Here is a 22,697-nt window from a genome sequence, read left to right as displayed (position 1 = left end):
CTCATCTTTCAGTAAAATTAAACACTTTGAAACATTTTTGATTGCAATAAATATAAAATTACGTTCTTAAATTCTGTGTTCACCTAACAAGTTTTTGTGTTATAAAGATACGACAACATTGACCTTATGACGGTCGTATAACATTTTTTTTTTCAATTTTTCACATGGAATTTCAATATTGCAAAATTATATTAAAATTAAATGTTCTATTGTGGTTTCAGTTTATTTAAAAATGCAACCGCACAATGGCCTATGAATATTTTCCATGAACCTTAATATTTTTTTTTTTAAATTAGAACAATTTTTTTTCTTTTTAATAAAATTTAGAACAATTTTATTGCATTTTATAAATTTTAATACTTTAAGTATATTTTTTAAAGTTTAATGAAAAAATGATGAACTTTATTATTTTTCAATAAGTAGTCAACTATGATTTTGTTATACTAAAGAGTTAAGTGTTTTAAGAGGTCTTGTGCTCTCTTTTTTTTCCAAATTCAATTAAATGCATCCAGTCCGATTTCTTTGTTTTTATTTTTATTCCAATCAATTCTTAATTAAACAGAAACCAAAGAACAACGTTGTTTATTGATTCTACATCTGGTTCGGATTTCTACATTTGAAAATGACCGAAGAGCCTTTAACTTTATATTTTACTGTGGCATACTGTGCAACGAAATCTGCAAACCGTGTATAAAGAGCTGAATTTATACATCTTTTAGCTTTTTTTCTTGTTTTTTTCTTTTTCTTACTATTTAGTTTTTAATAAAGAAAGGCTAGTTTAGATAATAGAATTGCTACACACTAGCATTTCCTCTATAAATTCCATAAATTTATGATAATAGCTTATTCTTTCTATTCAAGTTTATTGGAAAGAGTGTGAAATGAAGTGTTAAAGTGAAAATGGACTTTTAATAACCAATGCACCGAAAAGTTTCCTGCATTACAGTTACTGAAAATTAAAATTATTTTTTTAACTTAGTTTGTTCTCTGAAAAAGAATAAATTTTGTTGTCTACCTTAAACATTGTTGCATAATGTTGCTGTATTGTGATTGTTAATAAAAAAAAAGCAAAAACAATAAATTTGCATTAAATTATTTACTTTAATTGTAAACGATTGTTTACAACTTTGTTAAGTTACGTAACTTAGACTTAGAATAATTTTAAGTTTAAAATTTTATTAAAATTTTTGGGGCACAACAGTAGGCAATCATTTATTGCAAATTCTTAGTCCAAATTTTAAACAATAGCATAAAAATGATTTGTAAGTTATAGAAACTGACCTTTGACTTAAAATTTAAGTTTTCATAAATTTTAAATCAAAATTTTTCATAATAAATAAATATTTTGTGCAACGATCTATAAAGTACTAGAAAAACTTTAAAATATCAAATTATGAGCGGATTATTGAACAAATAAAATTATTCCTAATATTGTAATTCTTGTCTTTTACAAATGGTAATGAAAGAAGTATCACGTAGAAATTTGGATGAAATTTTTTTTGTTATTATTTAAAAACATTAAAAACAAAGCAATTTTGAACTGAAGATCTCACTTTGAATTTAGAATTATTAAGAACAATTAGTAGAAAATAAATAAAAAACAGTCATCTTTATTTCCGGCGTCCACCGGACAAACCTGTACGATCGGCAAAAAACTGGTTTGTGAAGTAGCCTTTTTCAGGTTCAACAGGTAAATGGCCGGGTTTTTAATAAGCAATCGTCTTATTATGACATTTTTTTCTTTTGTCTTCAACCTAAAGTCTTTATCCTTCTCTGTTCATCTTCTAGTTTTTCTAGTTCATTTCACGAGGTTCCGTATCTATATTATGTACATGACATACCAAAATTCAAATATTATGGAAAAATTATTGCATACTTTTAGGGTTAAACCAAAAGTAAAAGTGACATTGACATACGACGGCAAACTTGAATTAAAATACTGTTACTTACCATAATTGACTAAATTTAGAATGAAGGCAGAAAAAAATTTTCGATACGAGAGACTCATAATCTTCTGGAAGTTGCATAAATTTCAGATACTTAGAGTCATCTGATAGAAAAACGATTCTGTGATAGTGAAAAATTTTCTTCTAGAGAAGTAGGTTTCTTGCAAACATTTTGTAAACAGACCGGGACGGGCGGATGTGCGGAGTAAAACTAATTAGTACATTATTTTTCAAGTTCCGTTAGATATGTGCTCGAAAAATCTGAAACCACCGACAAACAGGTGGGAAAAGACAAAAGCATTTTGTTGAAGAAATTAAGAAAAAAATTTTTGTTTCTCTTATTTTAAATTTTTAAAATTAAAAATTTTGGAGGTATTGGATTGTGCAAAGTTAACAAAATTTTTGTGCAAACATTAATTTTGATAAATTTTTTCCTGGCCAAAAGAAAAAAAAAAGAAATTTATATTTTATTCTTTATTTTTGTTTTACTTTTATTTTGTTATGACTCTGACCGCTTTTAAATTATTTGAAACGTTTTCCAATGTTTGTTTGTACTTTAACAAATTAAAAAGAAATGAAAACAATGCGCGCGGCGTGCGTGTTGTGTCGGTTATGGCAATTTGTTTTTGCATACATATGAAGTCTAAGTTTGGAATTCATTATTATAATTTTTAACTTGTATGACCTTGAACATTTGCAGTAATTATATAATAGAAGAAAATTATGTGAATTTTACATATATGTATATACACACTGTGTGTACCTATACACATGTAGTGAAGTAATGCTCAAAAAAAAATATTGAATTAATTTAAAAGAAAAATTTCAGGTTCATATTTATGTTTCCTTTCATCTCCATTAAAATTTTCTTATAATTGCGTATAATGTTGGTTCAATGAAATGGAATGGGAATTCGTATATTGCTCCACATTTAGTTATAATTGAAAGTGGCTGCAAAATTTATAAAAAAAATTCCATGAATGTGGCTTGTTTTTAAAGGAATTGGAGTCGAAGTCGTTCCATATTTGGAAGTAAAAAATTGCAAATTAAGTTTGAAATTATTTATATTGCAGCAGTCAAATAACAAAATGTAGCCAAAACATAAAGATCAGCAAACGGAGTGGAAGAAGATGGGTCAACAAGGCGAACACATAGTTTGAAAGTTTTTTGATTGCTGGTTAGGGTCAGAATCGAAATCGTAGAGCCAAAAATTTAAAACTTCAAATAAGGTCGAACTCAACATCAGTTTTATTGCAAATTTCAGTGACAAAGAATACCATATGACTCTGTCCAAATCGAAATTTTCACAAGAGACTTTTTTTTAAATATTTTTCAAAACGTTCCCATAGTTAGATTAACAACTCTTATTACTTCTCCTCATTACTTTTAGCTTTTAACATTTTGTAACGAAATAACTAGTTAGTGACTAAAATATTAATGGAAAAAATTTGGTGAATGCGAAACACACTCTACACCATAACACAATAAATTTTGTTCTTTAATGACTTTTTGTTTTAGGTTTTTCATTTTCATTTCTTTGTTTAGTGATCCAATTTTTAAGACTGTTAAAATATAGGTGAATTGGCGTTGCGTCTTTTTTTAATTTATGTAGTATGCAATTTTTTTTTTCTACCTGGACACATAAAAAATATTTGCTCAAGTGTATCACGCAAAATAATGATAAAAACATTGATATTGATTAAAAATTGATTGAAATTGATTGAAGTAATTTGAATCTATTATTTTGTGCGTTGTATGTATGGTTTTAGAGAATATGGTGCAATCGGGTATATCAGGTATATAGATGAGCCGCAAAATATTACAAAAGTTGAAGAAAATAAAAACAAATAAAGAAACAAATGAAAATTGTGAAAAGCCAAAACTCTTTCATCTTTCTTTTAAAAGAAAAAACAACAAAAAAAAGAAAGAAAAACTTGAAATATCACAATCGTAGTGAAATGCAAAATATAAGCATAATTGTGTGTACTTAAGATGAAATATTTTTAATAAGGAAAATTTTAAAGTGTGTGGATTGAATGCAATTTTTATTTACAGATCAAAATATTTGTGTATCTTTCTTTTAATTACTTACATTTTGCATACGGAATCAAAATGATGCAGAAACCACAGAAAATAAATATTCCTGTGAATAGATAGGGGCTCTCGTTATAGATTTCATTATAAATTGGTGGAAATTATATTGAGTGGTATAAACGATGAATTAATTATTTCAATTGGAACAAGCCGTTGTAAACAGGTACATTTATTGTTAAAAGCCATAATATTTAGGCTTTTACAGTTGTTTTAATTGAAATTCTCAATTCCATACGGCAAAAACAGATTACATAAGGAAAAATTTAAAATTATACATTGAAAATTCTTAACACTGTGCTCAATTATTCATGACTATCACCGTGGTAAATTTTACACCAATATTCTCGTTGGTATATAAAAATTTCTATTATAAAATTAGAATATACTTGCATTTAAAAGTATATGTATAATATCTTTCCTTTCTGCTCGGCTTCGGCAACCTGATCTAATTATAGAATACAGAAATTAACACCTAATTTAACAATTCGTTTGTATTGTGAAAAATCTCGCAAAGAAGACTCAGCTTATTCTACTGCCTTTTAATTATTCTTTAATCTACGAAGAAAATTTTTTTTTAATACAAGTGTCTAAAATCATCGAAAGACAAAGATAGGCGGACTCAAATTATTATCAGACCTATCAATAGTGAAAAACTTTAATTCAACCTAAAACGCACCTGGATGGTCATAAATTCGTAAAACTTGTAGAACTGACTAACCATTAGTTTTGCTCCATTGTGTTTTTATGTTCATATTTCGTGAAAGAAGGCACGGAAGTGCTGTCACAGTACTCTTGATTAATTCGAGGGGTCTCGTTCGGTTCAGTTTTTTTTGTCCAAATCCTCTCCATAAATTGTAAACAGTAAGTTATTTTTGTTTACAGTTCTTAAGGACTTATCAACATTAGAAGCTCTTCAATTAGAATTCTAATTTTTATTTACTTAGAATTCTAATTTTTTAATAAGTGTGCTTTTATGCCAAAAATGATTCGGTAATGATGAAGTTTGAAAATATTTTTGGATTTTCATGAAGTAGCGATTCCGTAAGTAATATGATTTGCTTGAATTTTTTTTAATAATTTATTGTTTTTTGATATTATTTTCTTTATAAACGCATTTTATTGAAAAAAGAGTAAATACCAAACACCGACGCCAATTTTATACTAGTGCGGTTAGTAAATTAACCAATTTTCTTATGAACTAACATTTTTATTTTATTTTGTAAATTGCTGTTTTGTTGACTTTATGGTTTTGTTTTTAAATTTTTTCTTTTATTTATTTTATTATTTTTGTTTCTCTTTCTTTTCTCAGAGAATTTCGTATGTATGATGCTAGTTTGTTTTGTTATATTATTTCTATTGTTATAACAATAGTGTGCTGCAAAATAAAGTAATACTGTAATAATAACTATGAAACATAATTTTTTTATTCTCTATACACAAATATTATTCTCATGCTAATATACTGTTGCTCTTTTAATAATATGTGAGTGCAAAATTTAAAAGATATACTAGTGCTAGCGTTATTTTTATTAGATGAGATTAAAATGTAAAAAACAATATATAGAGTGTAGGTATGCGTCATTAAAATATAAAAGACTAAGATGATGACAGCTGAAAATATGGTAGTAAATTTTCAATTGTTGATTTTCTATTCAAATATTCGCAAATTTACTCAAATATGCTTAGATTGCTTATACCATTTTCGTCTCTATATACAATGAATATTCATCCCCCTCTTTGAGAAAAATTATATGTATGGGTTTTTGTCTTGGATATTTTTCATATTATTAGGAAAACTGTGAAATAAGTTGGAAAAAAAAAATACAAAAGCTTAGAAGTATTTTAGGTAGTAAATTTTATTTATGTTTTTCTTATTTTTTTCTGCAATGTCATTTGGTATTGTAATTTTCTTTTTGTTGTTTGTTTTTTTTTTTTCTAAAAGTATTTAATTGGGATTTTGGTTGGGAATCAGTACAGTTTTTCGTGTATCTTTGAATCGGTTATATCGGTGTTCCATTGATCTAATAAAACTTAAAAAATAACAAAGAAAAAAAATATTGATAACCCGAATTAAAATTTGAATTTGATTCTAAAAGAATTTCTTATTATTTAATTTATTAATTGTTAAAAAAATACAAAAAAAAAATTAAATCGAAAAAAATGGTTTCAAAATTGTGTTTAAATGTTATCCTTGCCATTACTTTATTCGGTTGCAATGTTTTAGCAAAACCAGGATATGCTCATCATGGATATAACGTTGATTATTATGTGAGTGTGAACAGAATATAGTGATAAAGTTTTGTGTAAGGTTATGGTGTATATTGAAAGGACACTAAAATAAATTAACAGGATAAATGACAATCAAAAATAATATTTGCTGTAATTTTATGATAAAAAAAAAGTTTTATAAAATTAAAAGAAAAACAAAACAATTTCGATTACTTGAACTTTTGAATTGTGATTAAGAATTTTATCGTTGATATTAGTTATTTACTTTAAAAGGATTTAAGTAAAATTTTTGCTAGGAACGGGTTCTTTATACTCAAAGTCTCAAAGGAAAATTAAAAAATTTTTTCGTATGCATTTGATTTTTTGGATCATTTTTCACAAAAAAAAGAAAACAATTGTACTCAAAAATAAATATTGCAACTCTTTCAAAATTTTATTCTAAAAGAAAGTAAATTTTAATTACAGTGTTGCCATGTTAAATTCATAAGTATTTACTTAATACAATCTATACATTGTATAACAAGTTTATTCTAGATAAATAAAATATTTCTGAGATTTCAATTCTTTAAAAAAATTTGTGTTTACAAATGAAGAATTTTATAAATATTAAAAATTTTTTGTATTTCAACGTTAATCAAACTAATGTATTTGAATTATTCAGAACAGCATCTGTACCATTTATAATTATGACTGTTCTACGTGACTATTCTGTTAAACTTTTAAAACAATATTGTAAATTGTAGAAATATTTCTGTAAATACTCAATGTTAGCAAACATTTAACGTGATCTTACAAAGTTCCAATTATTTTTTAAATAAATTATGGAGCATAATTAATTTTAAAGTTTTTTTTGTGAGGAATATAGCGAATATATCATTGATAGTCGGATATCCTGGTCAACTATATAGTAAAATCCTAATCAAATGTATCATGTATACGGACAGCTTTGAAATATTCGTATTATTTTAATTAATAACCTTAGCGATCAAAAATTAAGTTTGATTTTTTTTTTCTACATTTCAAATTGCAAATTGTTTTTTGCAGTGTATCAAAAACCGAATTTTTGAAAATTTTCAAATTTGAAGAATAACAAAAGAGGTGAACGAATTCTTCACTTTTTCAGAATCCTAAAATCGGTTTCAATTATTAAAAAGCGAAAAAGTTTTCAACGCTAGATAATTTGGAAAATATTTTATTAATCTTAGCTGACAGTAAATTTGACTCGATTTGCAAGATATTTTGTTATTTATTCGATTCGAAAAATAATTTACGGTAAACTCGACTAAATTGCTGATCATTTTCGGAAGAAATTGTGTTCTTGTAGAAGTTGCATTAGTGTGACCAAAATATCATTTTTGTAATAAATTCACCATACAATTTAGGAAAGAATTTATTTTAATTTTTTAGTTATTCGTTCGTCTAACTTTCTACTCTTGTATGGAGTTTTTTTTTCAATTATGTACGGTTTTTACATTCTTTTGAATATTGTAGTAATTTAACACTAAAATTTTTTCCAGTGTAAAATACAAAATATCTCGTAACTTCTTTTGCATTATTGAATGAAGCATAATGTTAATTAGGTTAGGTTGTCGCAGCTCCCCAAAGGGTACACATAGGCCAACTAGGCTTGTTGTGGTACCGCCTGATCTCTTCCCTCCCGCTCCTCATCTGAACCAGTCCGACCCCTTAAAATCGCTTCAAATTCCTTAATGTTAATTAACATTTTATGAAAATTTATTATTTTTATCAAGAAATTTTTATAATCAAAAATTAATTATTTATTGAAAAATTTTTTAAGGATCATCCAAAATATGCTTTTAATTATGGAGTAGCTGATCATACAACTGGTGATGTTAAATCACAACATGAAGTGCGTGATGGTGATGTTGTTAAAGGTAATTAAATCCCAAAAGCAAATAAATTTAAATAAAATTTATCAAAAATTATTTTTTATTTTTATAGGACAATATTCTTTAGTTGAACCTGATGGTTCAATTCGAACAGTTGATTATACTGCAGATCCTGTTCATGGTTTTAATGCTGTTGTCTCAAAAACAGGTCCAACAATTCATCATACACCAGTAGTACATTCTGCACCAGTTGTACATGCTGCTCCAGTTGTTCATGCTGCACCTGTTGTACATAAAACTATTTTGCCAGCAGCACCAGTTGTTGTTGCATCACCAGCACCATATGGTAAGTTCTTTCATGTACATTAAATATTTGCTATAATTCCAAAATTAATTTATAAATTTCAATAGATGTGTAATTTGTAACAGTGTCTGTGCAAATCTTTGTAGAATTTTCATTTCTTTCTGTCATTCTGAAGTATGTGTTTTTATTGTATTTTCTGGAATTTAGTCGAATTATTTTAATTTTCCATTTGAATTACTAAGGTAATTACTAAGTAAAATACTAAGAGGGATTAGGCTTAAAATTGTTGTTTAAAAATTGGGAATTGATGAAATCTTAGAAAAAAATCAAATTATTCACTTTGTAGAAGTCAAACACAAATCAGTTTTGGTATTCACTTTTTGAAGAAAGTATAGCACTGGGTAAAATAGCTTTAGTATGAAAAACTTGTTGAAAATTTTATATTAAAGTGAATTTTATGTTTTGTTTAGGAATAGACACTTATAGAATGATGAAATTATTTAAACCATATGGACTCTCAAGGAGATATTAAAAACAGAATTAATTTAAATTGTATAAGATTTTCGATAAATAACAACTCAATATTATTGTAAGTAATTAAAACGTTAAATTAAAAATATCAACTTTTCCAAGACACATTGAAATTAAACATGGCCCCAAAATATATGCAAATTTTCAAAAAATGTCGGCTGCAGTTCAGCTCAAATATATTGTCGAGTCACATGCAACTAATATCGTTATGGCATGAAAACGTTTCGTATGATTTAATAAATGTTTAATTTATAAACGTTTGGGAAATTTGTTTGATGAAATTAAACTCTAATTCTTATAAAACAAAACTTATGAACAATGGTTAAAGCCTGATACTTGCCTGATTTCGACAATGCACTTTAAATTTCTTGAATTTCTTAATATTCAACAAAATTTTTTAATAAATTTATGAATAAATTAAATTTTTAGTACAAATGAATTGTGACATTTGTCTGCGATTTTTCATTTCCCTGAAGTAATTTGCAACTAAATCTAACTTAAATCTTAGATTAATAAAACAAAACCACCTAATTCTCATGTAAACTCTTTCTAAACTCATAAAATATTATGAAATTTCATTTTTTTTTAAATATTAATTAAAAAAAACAAAAATTTCTTACTCATATAATTAAAAATAAGTCACTCTTAAATTTACGGGAATTCTTCAAAAAATAATAATAATTTGCCGCAACTATATAGCAATGCTACAACCATAGAGTTGCAACAAATATGGAAAATTTTATATTTTTTCTTTTTTTTTTTGAAAAATTTAATGTGCGAATTTTCCCACATGTTGATTTTATTTATCCTCACAGGTGCTATACTGTTCAACCTTTAATTAAGAAGCTTTTTATATTTAATTAACATTTTGTTAACGTAAATTAATGTTTGTGTGTGAGAACATCGGGTACAACATTTTGTATATAGTTTGATACTGTTTTGATTTATTCTATTTCAAAGACCTAGATTTTATTCAGAATAAATCAATTTCTTTGTTTTGTTCGTGTTATACTCATATTGTTTTTTGTCTTGCTAAATTTTAATAGAAAATGAATTTAATAAGAATTCCGACATTGTCTACTTTTTTTTTCAAACTAAATTATAACAGATTTATTACAATATTACTATGACATTTATTTACTAATATGTTTAAATTAAAATTTAGAATCAAATGTATAAAAGAATTTTAAAAGATTAGTGTACCTATATTTTAGAAAAAAATTTATTAGTTGCGGTCACCGAAACTGAACTTATATAATGTGTTATACTAGGTGAAATACTGCGAAATTCTGTCATATAGAGGAAGGCAGATGGAACGTTGGTAGAGCTGAAAGTAGTAAAAAGTATTATACACATTTTAATGTATATAACACTTAGACTTCAAATGTATAACACTTTCTACTATATCTATTCCAATTCAACAAATGTCAAATACATCAATATAAATCTGTAGACTAAATTAATTTCTGTATAACAGAATGTCCATTCAAATCAATGTTCGAATCGCAAATTACATGCTACTTTTCTGGGTGGTATTTCTAACTTTAAATACCCGTTAAAGAACTGGTACATCTAATATTCTCTTTTATAATGTTTTTTAACTTCAAAATTTCAACTGCATAGGGGGAGCAGTTGTATAAAAGAAACTATGAAATAATGTTATGACTACGTTTATAAAATAAAATATTCAAAGTGTCACAATAAAACAAACATAAAATACAAAAGAAAAATTAAACTAAAAAAAAAAGAACACAAAACACCAAATAAAATCGAAAATTCACAAATTTATGGAAATAACAGTAAATTAGCAATAGAATAACAGTATATAATGTTGTACTAATTGAAATTTACACAAAAATTTACAATAGTCATTGTTTGCCATGACTATTGTATGGTATAATAAAGTTATAAAGTGTCTTAACATTACCGCATCATTTAAAGTGCTATTACATGTAGGTATGTAAATTTTTGTTGTACATTTTCATTGCAATAATGTTATGATAGCTTTCTTGCTTACCAAGAAGGTGGATAATATTATTATGTGCTGTATGAAAACATTAAGTATAAAAACGAAAAAAAAAATATTGGGTGTTATGTCACGGATTTTTCATCCATATTTATTTTCTCAAATGTTATTCTATCTACATGTTATTTGATGGTTCATTGTTTATTTACATACATGTTTATATGTAAACGCTTCTATTTGCAAGCAAGCATATTTGGCGTTTTTGTTACAATACTAAATTTACATTTATAATCCTTTTGTATGCTTTATATTGTATAGGAATTTACATTAAATGTTTGACTTAATATTTAGTTATCATTTTATCATTGAATTTTTGTCAGTGAATTTTTAATTCATGAGCTCATATTAAATACCAGTAAAAAAGTTTAAATTTAAACGTATAAAATTATCTCAATAATTTAAAGAATCTGAATCCCCTTAGTATCGTAGCCGTTTAGAAAACATACTGAGTAATTATTTTAACTAAATTTTAGATTTGCTTTAGCATAGAGCTAGGAGAGTACCCAAAAATACTTATTCTACGACAATTAATACCCAATTGTAGTAATTGTTTTTACCGAAAGAGCATTTCCGCTTTAGGTATACTACTGTTAATTTTAACTACTGACAAAGTGGTGAATGGTGATTAACTTCATAACAGTTATAGTAACTCTAAAGTATTTTGGGAATTTTAAAAATGCTTTTGTCATTTAATTTTTATTGGTTGTATTTGAATATTTCAATAAAAAAAACCATAAATAATTGAAAACGTTTACCAAACATTTACAGAAAAGACTATGTAGGATCTACTGAAGATATTTATTTAAAGAGCTATGTAGGATCAATTAAGATAAATTAATTATTTTCTTTTAAGCACTCAATGTTGCACACAGGAAGTGATTTCGTTGTATCGCACTAAATATATAAAGCACAGATTTTGAAAAATTCACTGTTATACAATATGAAGCCCAAAAGTAATAAAATAATTTATATATCTAAAAATCCTACTGTAAAACTTCAAGAAAGGAAAATTGAAAACAAACATTTCGTTTTAACAATTTTTAATTTCTATAACATTTTGTGTTTTGACACTATTCTTTTATCGACTTGCACTATTCCAATTAATTATTGTTTTTATACCCTGCACTTCGTGAAGGGTATATTAACTTTGGTATGGAGTTTGTAACTACTTGAAGGAGTCATCTGCGGTATGGACATATATATATATTCTTGCTCAGCGTAAAATTCTGCGTCGATTTAGACATGTCCGTCTGTCCGTCCGTCCGTCCGTCCGTCCGATCGCACAATAACTCAAAAACGAATAATGCTATCGACACCAAACTTTCACAAGTTTTTTCTTTTGTGCCAAGGACGAACCCTATTGTTATTGGACTAATTCGGACAACGGGTTCGGGTAGCTGCCATACAACTCAAGGAGTTTATTTTAAATATTTCGAAAACTACTAAAGCTATTAATATAAAATTTTGTATACATGTGTCCAATTATATTCTACACATGCTCTAAAAATTATAATGGGATAGCTGCACCGGTTCGGGTGGCTGCCATACAACTCCAACAGCAAATTTTTTATATTTGGCAAAATAATAAAGTCAGATTCGTGAAACTTGGTAGTCATGTGTCCAATTATAGGTCAAATGTATTTCTGAAGTTTTAGAAGAATTGCTTGACAGGTTCGGGTACCTGCCATACAACTCCAGAAGCTAATTTTAAATATTTGGAAAAACAATAAAGTGAGATTCATGAAACTTGACAGTTGTGTGTCCGATTGTAGATCAGATATATTTGTGAAGTTTTAGTGGAATTGCTTGACAGGTTCGGGTACTTGCCATACAACTCCAAAAGCTTATTTTAAATATTTGGAAAAATAATAAAGTCAGATTCATGAAACTTGGCAGTTGTATGTCGAGTTATAGGTCAGATATATTTCTGAAGTTTTGGTGGGATTGCTTGGCAGGTTCGAGTAGCTCCCATACAAGTCTAAAAGTTTATTCTTAATATTTGGAAAAATAATAAAGTCAGATTCATGAGACTTGGCAGTCGTGTGTCCAATTATAGGTCAAACATATTTCTAAAGTTTTGGTGGGATTGCTTGGCAGGTTCGAGTAGCTCCCATACAAGTCTAAAAGCTTATTCTTAATATTTGGAAAAATAATAAAGTCAGATTAATGAAACTTAGCAGTTGTGTCCGATTGTAGATCAGATATATTTGTGAGGTTTTAGTGGAATTGCTTGACAGGTTCGGGTACTTGCCATACAACTCCAAAAGCTTATTTTAAATATTTGGAAAAATAATAAAGTCAGATTCATGAAACTTGGCACTTGTATGTCGATTTACAGGTCAGATATATTTCTGAAGTTTTGGTGGAATTGCTTGACAGGTTCGAGTGGATACCATACAAGCCTAAAAGCTTATTCTTAATATTTGAAAAAATAATAAAGTCAGATTCATGAAACTTGGCAGTTGTGTGTCCGATTGTAGATCAGATATATGAAGTTTTGATGGAATTGCTTGACAGGTTCAGGTACTTGCCATACAACTCCTAAAGCTAATTTTAAATATTTGGAAAAATTATAAAGTCAGATTCATGAAACGTGGCAGTCGGATGTCCAATTATAGGTCAGACATATCCGTGAAGTTTCTATAGAATGACTTCACGGGTTCGTGTAATTGCTACATAATAACGAAAGGTGCAGGGTATAATTCAATCGGTTTATACCGACTGAAAGGTTTTTACTTATTTTTTTACATTTCTCAAATTACAAGCTAAAAAATCCGGTAAATTTGCATATTGTCCAAAATATACTTACGCGTTCATTTGAAAATAAAGGCACGTACTATTTTGTTTAAAATTCACAATATTTTTCATACTTATTATATATTTGGTTTGTTACACATTACATAACATGTATACTTGTACATTAGAATGTGTCATACAATGTATTGTGTACCTTAGAAATGTAAAGAATTGCAATTACAATAAAAATTTTCTGAACATAAATACTCGTATTAATAAAAAAATAATAATAAATTTTCATTTTCTTTATGTATTCACATATATACATATATATACAGTCAGACTCGTATATAAGAAACTCCATGGTTTTATATTTTATGGTAAAACAAAACTAATTTCAAACTTCCTTCAACATTTCCGTGCCCAAATTAATTTGTCACATTTACCTTGTATTCTTTAAACCGAGTCTCTTTCCTAAATAAAAAACAACTTTTAGCAAAACGTTTTTTTAAATTTCATATGAAAAATGATCCCGACGTTATAGATATATGAAATATAGCCATGCATAACCTTAAACAGAATCGTTGAGAAACAAAATTTGTGCTTATATAACTGCACTCATTTTTAAGGAAAACTAAATATGACCAACTCTAATCGTGAAATTTTAAAATTCTCTTATAACAGGATTCGACTGTGTATACAAACTTATTTTATTATCTAGGTTCTATCCATAAATATTATTGTATAGACAAAATATTACCGACAGGAACTTTATATATATATACATATATATTTTTCCCAAATATACAAATGCATTCTCATATTAGGATTTCAAGTTCATTAAAAATTTATAAAATTTATTTTGTTTTTGTTTTCAATTTTGAGTGGGTTATTTTTTATCTCTTAATTTATTCTCAATAAATTGTTATTAATTTGAGATGCTCATTTCAAGTGATTCATACCTTCATACCAATTGAATTGTTTGACAACAATATTGTGCTATGCAATAGAATTTTTATTTGTGTTTATTATTGAAATTATTTTAATAAATTTTAAGTTGTAAATAAGTTTCGATAATTTTTAAATTTAATTCTTAATATACAAAGAGATTACAATTTTAATATTTGTATAATTATGCAAGATTTCTAAATAGAAGGTGTTGTCAATGAATAAATATACAAAGTACCATTTTAAGATTCTAAGGTTGTGTGTATATAAAAGTGTCATACTATAGACATCATTGGGAACTCAATATTAATTATTTTATTTGTATTTCGTTTTGAACACATATAACAGTAATAAAATTAGTGCATTTCTGTTCACTGTTAAAGTACAGAACGACCAAATTAGATTTACTTCTTCTTAATTTTTTTTTTGTTAATTTTGAATTATTTCATCGAAATTCTCTAACTACTCATAGAATTTATCTTAAATTTAATTTAAAACATTTTATTTTTAAATCATTATCATATTAAAGCACTATAATTTTTACAAGGCAGCTTGGCTTGCTATGCAAATTATAAAAGTCATTGAAGAAAATTCGCAAAATTATAATTATTTTCTTATAATAATCATAAAAAAAAATAAATTTTCAAAGATTCACATTTTTCTAAGTCTTCTATAATTTACCGGTTCATTGTTGTAGGTGAGTGATGCTCCTACGTTCATCATCAATTATTTACAATAATTTTCTTTGTCTTTCATAATGAATAAGATTTTTTCAAGTTCATCTCACTTAAAATTCAATTTTGATTCATTTTCCTTACCTCGCCCAAAAATATTCAAAAAAATTCAAAATTATACTTCTATTTTAAACAAGATTTTTGCGTTTTCTTGTTGGCTGTGAAAGATTAATGACCGATAAAAAAACAAAAAATGTTTTAGTTTTGTTTTTTTTTTAAATATGTTTCGGAAATGAAAAATAGAGATCTGAAAATTTAAACTATTCAAATTGGGAAAATTAACCTTGATTAACCTTCAAATTTGAAAAATTGTTATTTAAATAACAAGCAACAGGTATCGCATAATTGAAGATATTAAAAGTGAAACAAAAATAATGAACGGAAAATGAGAGAAGGAAAAGCAAAAACTTATGAGAAATATGAGGGAAAAAATTTGGCATAGGAAAACGTATAATTATTTTTATGAAGAGAAGGACACGAATAGACAGTTATAACTATATTCTAGAATTTACAAATCATTTTATTATTACATTTTTGGTGGAAAGGAACGAAATGTCTATTATGTAAAAATGTTGTCCCATTAGTAACCAGTAAGAAGACGAAAAGTGTTAAAATTCCTGACGGCACCAGTTTTATTCAAAAATTTATTTTCTTGTATATTGGAAACTATATGTAGAGTATTTGTATTTCTACATTCGTTTAAAACTTTATTCAGCATCTATTTGTTTTTTATTTTTAATTTGCAGTGTGACTCTGTGACTTTAAATAAATTTGTAAACTCTTAACATTATTAAAATTCAATACTATTTTTCCAATGTAACAAAACCATAAAAAAAAATTAAACAATGGAAAAAATATTTTGTATTTATTTTAATTTCAATGACATTTCGCACATTTTATATATTTATCTCGCTTTAGCATATTTATTCTTAGAATTTAGAGATTGTAATAATTTAAAATGTTTAAAATAAATTTATTTTCCTATTCTTTAAACTAACTTTAAGAAAACGATTAGTTTCCCTCATAAGCAGTGATAAGAATGTTAAGAAAAATTTTCAAAAACAAAATTTAATCCCGATATTTTGATACCGAATACCGGCTATACATTTCTCGATTCGTAAAAAAAATGCATTTCTCGACAAAAATCAAAAATACCGAATGTTGTCGTGAATTTCGGAGTTTGATCTTAATAGTGCGCTACTAAATGCAGCAGGATTTTAATTAGAGTGTGAGAGGATTGTTCTAAATCATTTGTAATCTTGTCGATCTATAAAGTTTTAGGTTTTTATTGACATTTTTTCAATACAACCATTGACATTCTTTTTTATATAATTAATATAATTTAAATGTTTATAGTTCTTTAATATTCCCCTGTGTTTTGAAATATTTTGAAAGTCATAAATCAATATTTTAATATAAACTTAAGTTTTACTCACACACTTGTACATTGTGTGTGCCGTCGCTAATCAAAAACAAATTATTCTACTTTTTATAAGAAATGAGACAATGCTGTTTTAAAATGTTCTCTGACAATTAATTTGAACTATTTTAATTTCTCTAACAACATAATGTTTTTCGCTAATTCTTCTATTTACCAAAGCAACTACCATTAAATCAGATATTCTACTTCTGAATCTGAAATTCAACTTTTCATTTTGGTTCACTCATGTTCAAGTTTTTAAAAAATTTAAATATCTATTTTTAATTTTTCAAAATTTATAAAAATTGAATTGTATGATTTTGATTTTCAACCCCCTTTAGCAGTAAAAAATTTTATTTTCATTGTTAATGAATAATAAACGGTAATATCCTCTTTTGAGACATTTAAATACATTTATTATCTCATTTGTGTCCAAAACTATTTCAATATTCAAAATTTTCAATTAACACGTAATTTTATACACGTAATGTTGATAAACAATCTCTATAGAGAGAGAGAGAGAGAGAGATGTAATATTTAAAACAGATTACAGCATGTAGTGTCAACATAATAATATCAACAACCACAATATTTGATTTATTGCATACCACAAGAATAAAAAAACAACAACCATTCAAAAACAAAAATCATGTCATGCAAGTAAAACAAAATTTGTTGGTACCGCTTCTTCTTATTCAATTGCCGCTTTATTTTAAATATAGCGCATCAACTGTCTTATTTGTATGACATTTTTGTTTAATAACAAAAAAAAAATGGCAAAAAAACAGAAACAAATTCAACATCTTACATAAAAATTTCACTTATAAGTCAATCTGTAAATTTTCATTATAAATTCATTACACGAAATATTGAGAGCATTGCTGCTGTGATTTGAATTGGTTTGCGAAAATTTATAAAAAAAACAAAAACAATAATGAAGATTCTGTTATACATAAACAGAAATAAACATACATAATAATTTTCTTTTGTTAAACTGGTTATATTTGAGCATAATACAATTTAAAATTCTGGATCGAACATTTTCTTGTTTATAAAATGTATGATGACATTGAAGTATCATCATCATTCCTATAGCATATCATTATCATCTTAAACAAATCCGTAATTCAATAGACTGTAAATCGGTGATTTTTTTCCCCCAGATTTTCATTTTCATTATTAAATGCAATATTATATCATAGTGTTGTTTTGTTAAATGCGATAGAAGATGTCGAAATGTTTAAAATGGAACGTGATGTTGACTGAGAAATTACATATATTGTTGTTGTATATAGAAAACAAAAAAAAAACTGAATTCTTCTACATTTTATGGTTCATTATTATGTAATGAATTCATTGCAATATTATTAGATGGCAAAAGGAAAAATCGAAGAAGAGGATTCCCCCCCCCCCCCCCCTATTTGATTTTGTTATAATAGTATATTTGTGGTGCATGAAGATTTTATGAAGATTGCAATAAAATTAAATAGATTTTTTTTGTATATTTAATTTTTTATATAAAAATTAATTTTGATCTGAAAATCAAAATTTTTTTCTTTACTGAATCTATTCTAATATTTTGTGATCATAAATCAATGAATCTCAATATTGAGTTTGTTTGTATGTAAGTTATAATGTTATTTATGTATTCATGAACAAATTATAGTAAATTACAATTAATCGATTTTAATAGAATTGGAAATTAATTATAAAGAAAAAAACAACCATTTAATTGTTAATTAAAAATTGGAATTTTTTATTTGAATTTTATGTTAGATGAACTAAAGCAAAAAAAAATTTTAATTAATTGTAATTTATATGAAATTACAAAATTAATGAAAAGAGAATAAATATTTTTCTAATGAGAAATTTTCAAAGTTATTTTAGAAAGTCTAATGCAAATTTAACTTCATATATGTTGAACTGTATAGTTTTTGCAAATTAGTTTTATATTATAAATTAGATTTAATTGCTAATGTTATCTCACTACAAAGCTCTAATAACATTAACAAGTTCTGTGTTACGGCAGATTTTTTATTATTGCTTACTAAGTGTAGCATGAGGAATATAAAATTTCAAAACAATTTTCAGGGTAAGAGTATTGCTCTTCAACATTCTGTCTTAAATACAGTGATACCAAAATATAATACGGTAATTACGAAAATTAAGGCTTACCTGTTCCCGGTTTTTCTTGTCAATGTTCAATACAAAAATTGAATTCAACTCCGTCGAATCTATATTGATCTGCTCTGTTGTTTTGATAAAATGTTTCTGAATTACCATATAGTCGTTCCAGACTTTTGCTCATGTTGACATACTTTTCCTGAAACAAAAATATTTGCGCATTATGTATTGTTTGAACTATGTGTAACAACATGTTTTAACAAACAATTGAAACTGAATTTGAGATTAAGAAAAATTTAAGTGAATTTCATTAATCCTTTAAGAATTTAAAATCCAGTTGATATTTTTCGAATCCAAATTTATTTGATTCGAATTTCTTAAGCTCAAATTTTTTACATTTTTTACGTTATTTACATTTAGATTTAATTTTTAATTCACACAAATTATTTTTATTTTCAGTTGCACAAAAATTACATTATGCATCACCTAGCCCAATTCATTATGATTATGATAATTATGATAATTATTATGATGGAGGGCATTATGGGCATTATGATCATTATGGGCATTATTAGAGACAAAGAATATAACAAAAGAGCAACAACAAATTAACAACAAAATTTTTTATAAAATAAATTAAGGCAGCAGCATCTCAATTTCTTCCTTTTTTTTATGTACAATAATAATTCATTTTTTTTTATATATAATTATAAAACATTAAAAAAATATGTTTATTTTTTGTTTAAATAATTAGAATCACCTTGTAAAGTATAAAATGGAAAATTTTATTTATAAAGAATTTTCCATTTTTTACATTTTTTGTAAATATACTTATATATATAGCAATAACTCAATAATGTAAAGGATTCAAAATTTTCATTAAATAAAAAAGGACATTAAATTACAGAAATAAAATAAGATCAAACAAAATACCAAAATAAAATCAAATATAAGCGTTCAATTAACAAAAAAAAAAAAGTAAAGAGAAAAAAATAATTTAATAAATTTGTAAAAATTTTCATTTTAAAATAACATGAAAAAAAAACCAACAAAAAATATGTAAGTAATTCAATTAATTTAAAATATGTAGAATAATTTTTATAAGAAATGAAAAATTTAAAAAAAAAACGAAATAAAAAGGATAAACTTTCATAATTGTGTGTGTGTGTTGTTTTCTAAAATTATTTTGAGCATTAAGTACAAAAATGTAGGGAAAATACAATTAAAAAGAATTCTAGACTTCATAGTCTTCTAAAATTTTTATAAAAGTGAATTGTATGGGAAACAAGTCAGTAAACATTGAGCACTATGAGAAGAATCTATTTAATTGGGTAAAATCGTCATGTTTATTAGTTGAAATACAATTTGAAGTATTTGAATTTTGACATTTCATGTGACTCTTTTTATTTATAAGCGACCAATACCTTTGTTTTAGAAGATTCTTTGTTATATGAAGATTTTACAAAATTTTATATTTTTAATATTTCCTAAATATTTGACTTGATGCAAAAAATTGTAAAAAACTATATAAAAATTCAGAAAATAGGAAAATGGCTACTTTAGGCTATTGAAGTAGCCATTTGTCAATCCCAGCGCAAATTGATTCATTTTATTGAAGTTTATGTGAAAAGTAAATAAAAAATACTCGAAGTAAGCAAATTATTAAAAAAGAGAAAAAAATAAATAATTTTGTTTGCATATTCAAAATTTCTAATATTGTCTACAAAAAACATTTGGAATATGAAAGTTGAATTATACAAAGGTTCCAATGTGTCTGAAACTTCAAAATCTGTGGAAGAGCCTCACATTATTGTCAAATATTTTAATTCATAAATTAATTTTTCATCAATTTCATGTCAAATCTTGACATTCTGATTCAAATTAATAATTAAAAAAGACGAATTGGAGTAGAATATCAAATTTTTATCTCTAATGGGGGTACTTATTAGCTTATAATTTCAAAAATTATAAAATGAATTGGAAAATTTTAATAACAATATTGATTATTAATTAAATTGCGAAAAATTTTTTTCCATGCATAATATTGGCACTCTTCAGATCATAATATTCAGCGGATTAATTAAGAAATAATAATAATTTTTATACGAAGTATGTTTCTTAATTCTTCTTCTTCTACACATGTTTCTAAATTTAAAATATTCAAAATTATTTGAACATTAAGAATATATTCCATTCCTAAAATCTTTAATTATCAACTGTATGGGAATGTTATGAAGAATATAAATAGATACCTATCTATAGGCACTATGTAGGCTGAGCGCAAACAAAAGATTTAGAACAGAAACTTGTTATATTACACTTTCAAGAAAGCACTTTTACTTTGATGAAAGCTTGATTTAATATTTTCAGTTTTCACTTTCAACAGAATTTTTAAAGTGCTTTTGCCAAAATTCAATCTATTAATGAATCGCAAACGTATTTAATCAAATTGATCTTCACTTTCACATTTTGCAAAGTATTTCTGAAAAATAAAAAAATTATTAAATAAATTCCTTATGTAAGTAATTTAAAATTGAAGAAAAAGGGTACAAAGCCCCTTCATTAAAGAATTAAGGAGTTCATATATTTTAGTAATTTTCTATTTTGCAAATTAAAATTTTATATTTTCAACATTAATTTAACCTAGTTTCGTTTTTACATATGCAAATAATCACACTTGTATTAAGAAAAGCAATGATACTGGTGTAAATAAAAATTCACATAATTTTAAATAAATTTTCCGACATTTTTTATAATTTTCATTTATTTTTCTATTATGTTCATTAAACAATAGAAAATATTATAATATGTAGGGAGATTAAATTATCAAGATAATAATATCATAAAGGAAATCTAAAAAGAGTAGATAAAGGTATTATTGGCATAGGAACATATACAACAAATATTGTAAATTTTGAGGTTAAGGTGTATTGAATCGGAATTTGAAATAAAATTTATTATAAGTACACGCATTACACATAAATTACATGAAAATTCGAGCGTTTAACATATAATGCTTTTTCTTATTTTGTATTCTTATGATATTTATAGGGTGTAAGAAAATTCTGTGGAGTAGCTAGTTACTGGGAGTTTTACTTTTAAATATACATAAACTACTTTTAAAACTGCAACTCAAAATTAGAATTTCTACAAAATTAGTCTTATATTTTATAATGCGCCCTATCAATTTTATGTGTGTATTCTAAAATTTTTTTGCACAATAATCTAATTTTTTGTACATTTTTAGGCTTTTGTCTACTTAGTGCTTAATTCTTGATACATTTTGAGGAAATTCAGAGGGATTATCTTCAATTGTGAGCAATATTTTTTGAAAAATTTTCACGAAGTTTGAGATAGTTTAACATTTCAGTTTCATCTCTACAATAGCTAAGATTAACTGAGCAAAAATGAAATAAACCTGAGCTGAGAATCAAAATTTATTCCGTTTTTATTAAATTAGCAAAAGTACAACAAAGTTTCTCTTTAATGAATTATGTCCTAACTGTAGCCATTTTCTAGTTGCAAATTACAAATTAAATAAATTCATTTCTATTGCGTTGAGTATTGCAATTGTCATTCAAAATAGCGTCAAGTTTTTTGCTGAATTTGCTGAACTTCTGTATATGACGAATATTTTTTTTTTATATATGACGAATATTTTTTTTCCACCCTGCAGTTTGAAAGCATTTTCTGTTTTTTTTAACACATAATTTAACATGTAATTGATATCAGCATAATTTTATTCAGTTCGACTT

General features: G+C 25.7%; 1 protein-coding gene across 1 annotated transcript; it reads left to right on the top strand.

The window, feature by feature from the left end:
* Positions 1-6,036: 6,036 nt before the first annotated feature.
* On the top strand, positions 6,037-20,048 carry LOC129608590 (larval cuticle protein A3A). Its single transcript, XM_055520206.1, has 4 exons — positions 6,037-6,308; positions 8,068-8,164; positions 8,232-8,465; positions 19,402-20,048. The coding sequence occupies exons 1-4, from the start codon at positions 6,201-6,203 to the stop codon at positions 19,515-19,517; spliced, it is 555 nt and encodes a 184-aa protein (XP_055376181.1). The 5' UTR covers positions 6,037-6,200; the 3' UTR covers positions 19,518-20,048.
* The last annotated feature ends 2,649 nt before the right edge of the window (positions 20,049-22,697 follow it).

This window comes from Condylostylus longicornis, unplaced genomic scaffold (assembly GCF_029603195.1).
Source record: "Condylostylus longicornis isolate FDR11 unplaced genomic scaffold, ASM2960319v2 ptg000033l, whole genome shotgun sequence".
NCBI classification, from domain to species: domain Eukaryota; kingdom Metazoa; phylum Arthropoda; class Insecta; order Diptera; family Dolichopodidae; genus Condylostylus; species Condylostylus longicornis.
The sequence above is the reverse complement of the archived record's forward strand: the minus strand, read 5'-3'. Positions and strand labels throughout refer to the sequence as shown.

Bases quoted from the DNA above. Each gene is read 5' to 3' on its own strand.
- LOC129608590 (XM_055520206.1), top strand. From the start codon at position 6,201: ATGGTTTCAAAATTGTGTTTAAATGTTATCCTTGCCATTACTTTATTC. The intron at 6,309-8,067 runs GTGAGTGTGAAC...AAATTTTTTAAG, and splicing joins GATATAACGTTGATTATTAT to GATCATCCAAAATATGCTTT. The intron at 8,165-8,231 runs GTAATTAAATCC...TTATTTTTATAG, and splicing joins TGATGGTGATGTTGTTAAAG to GACAATATTCTTTAGTTGAA.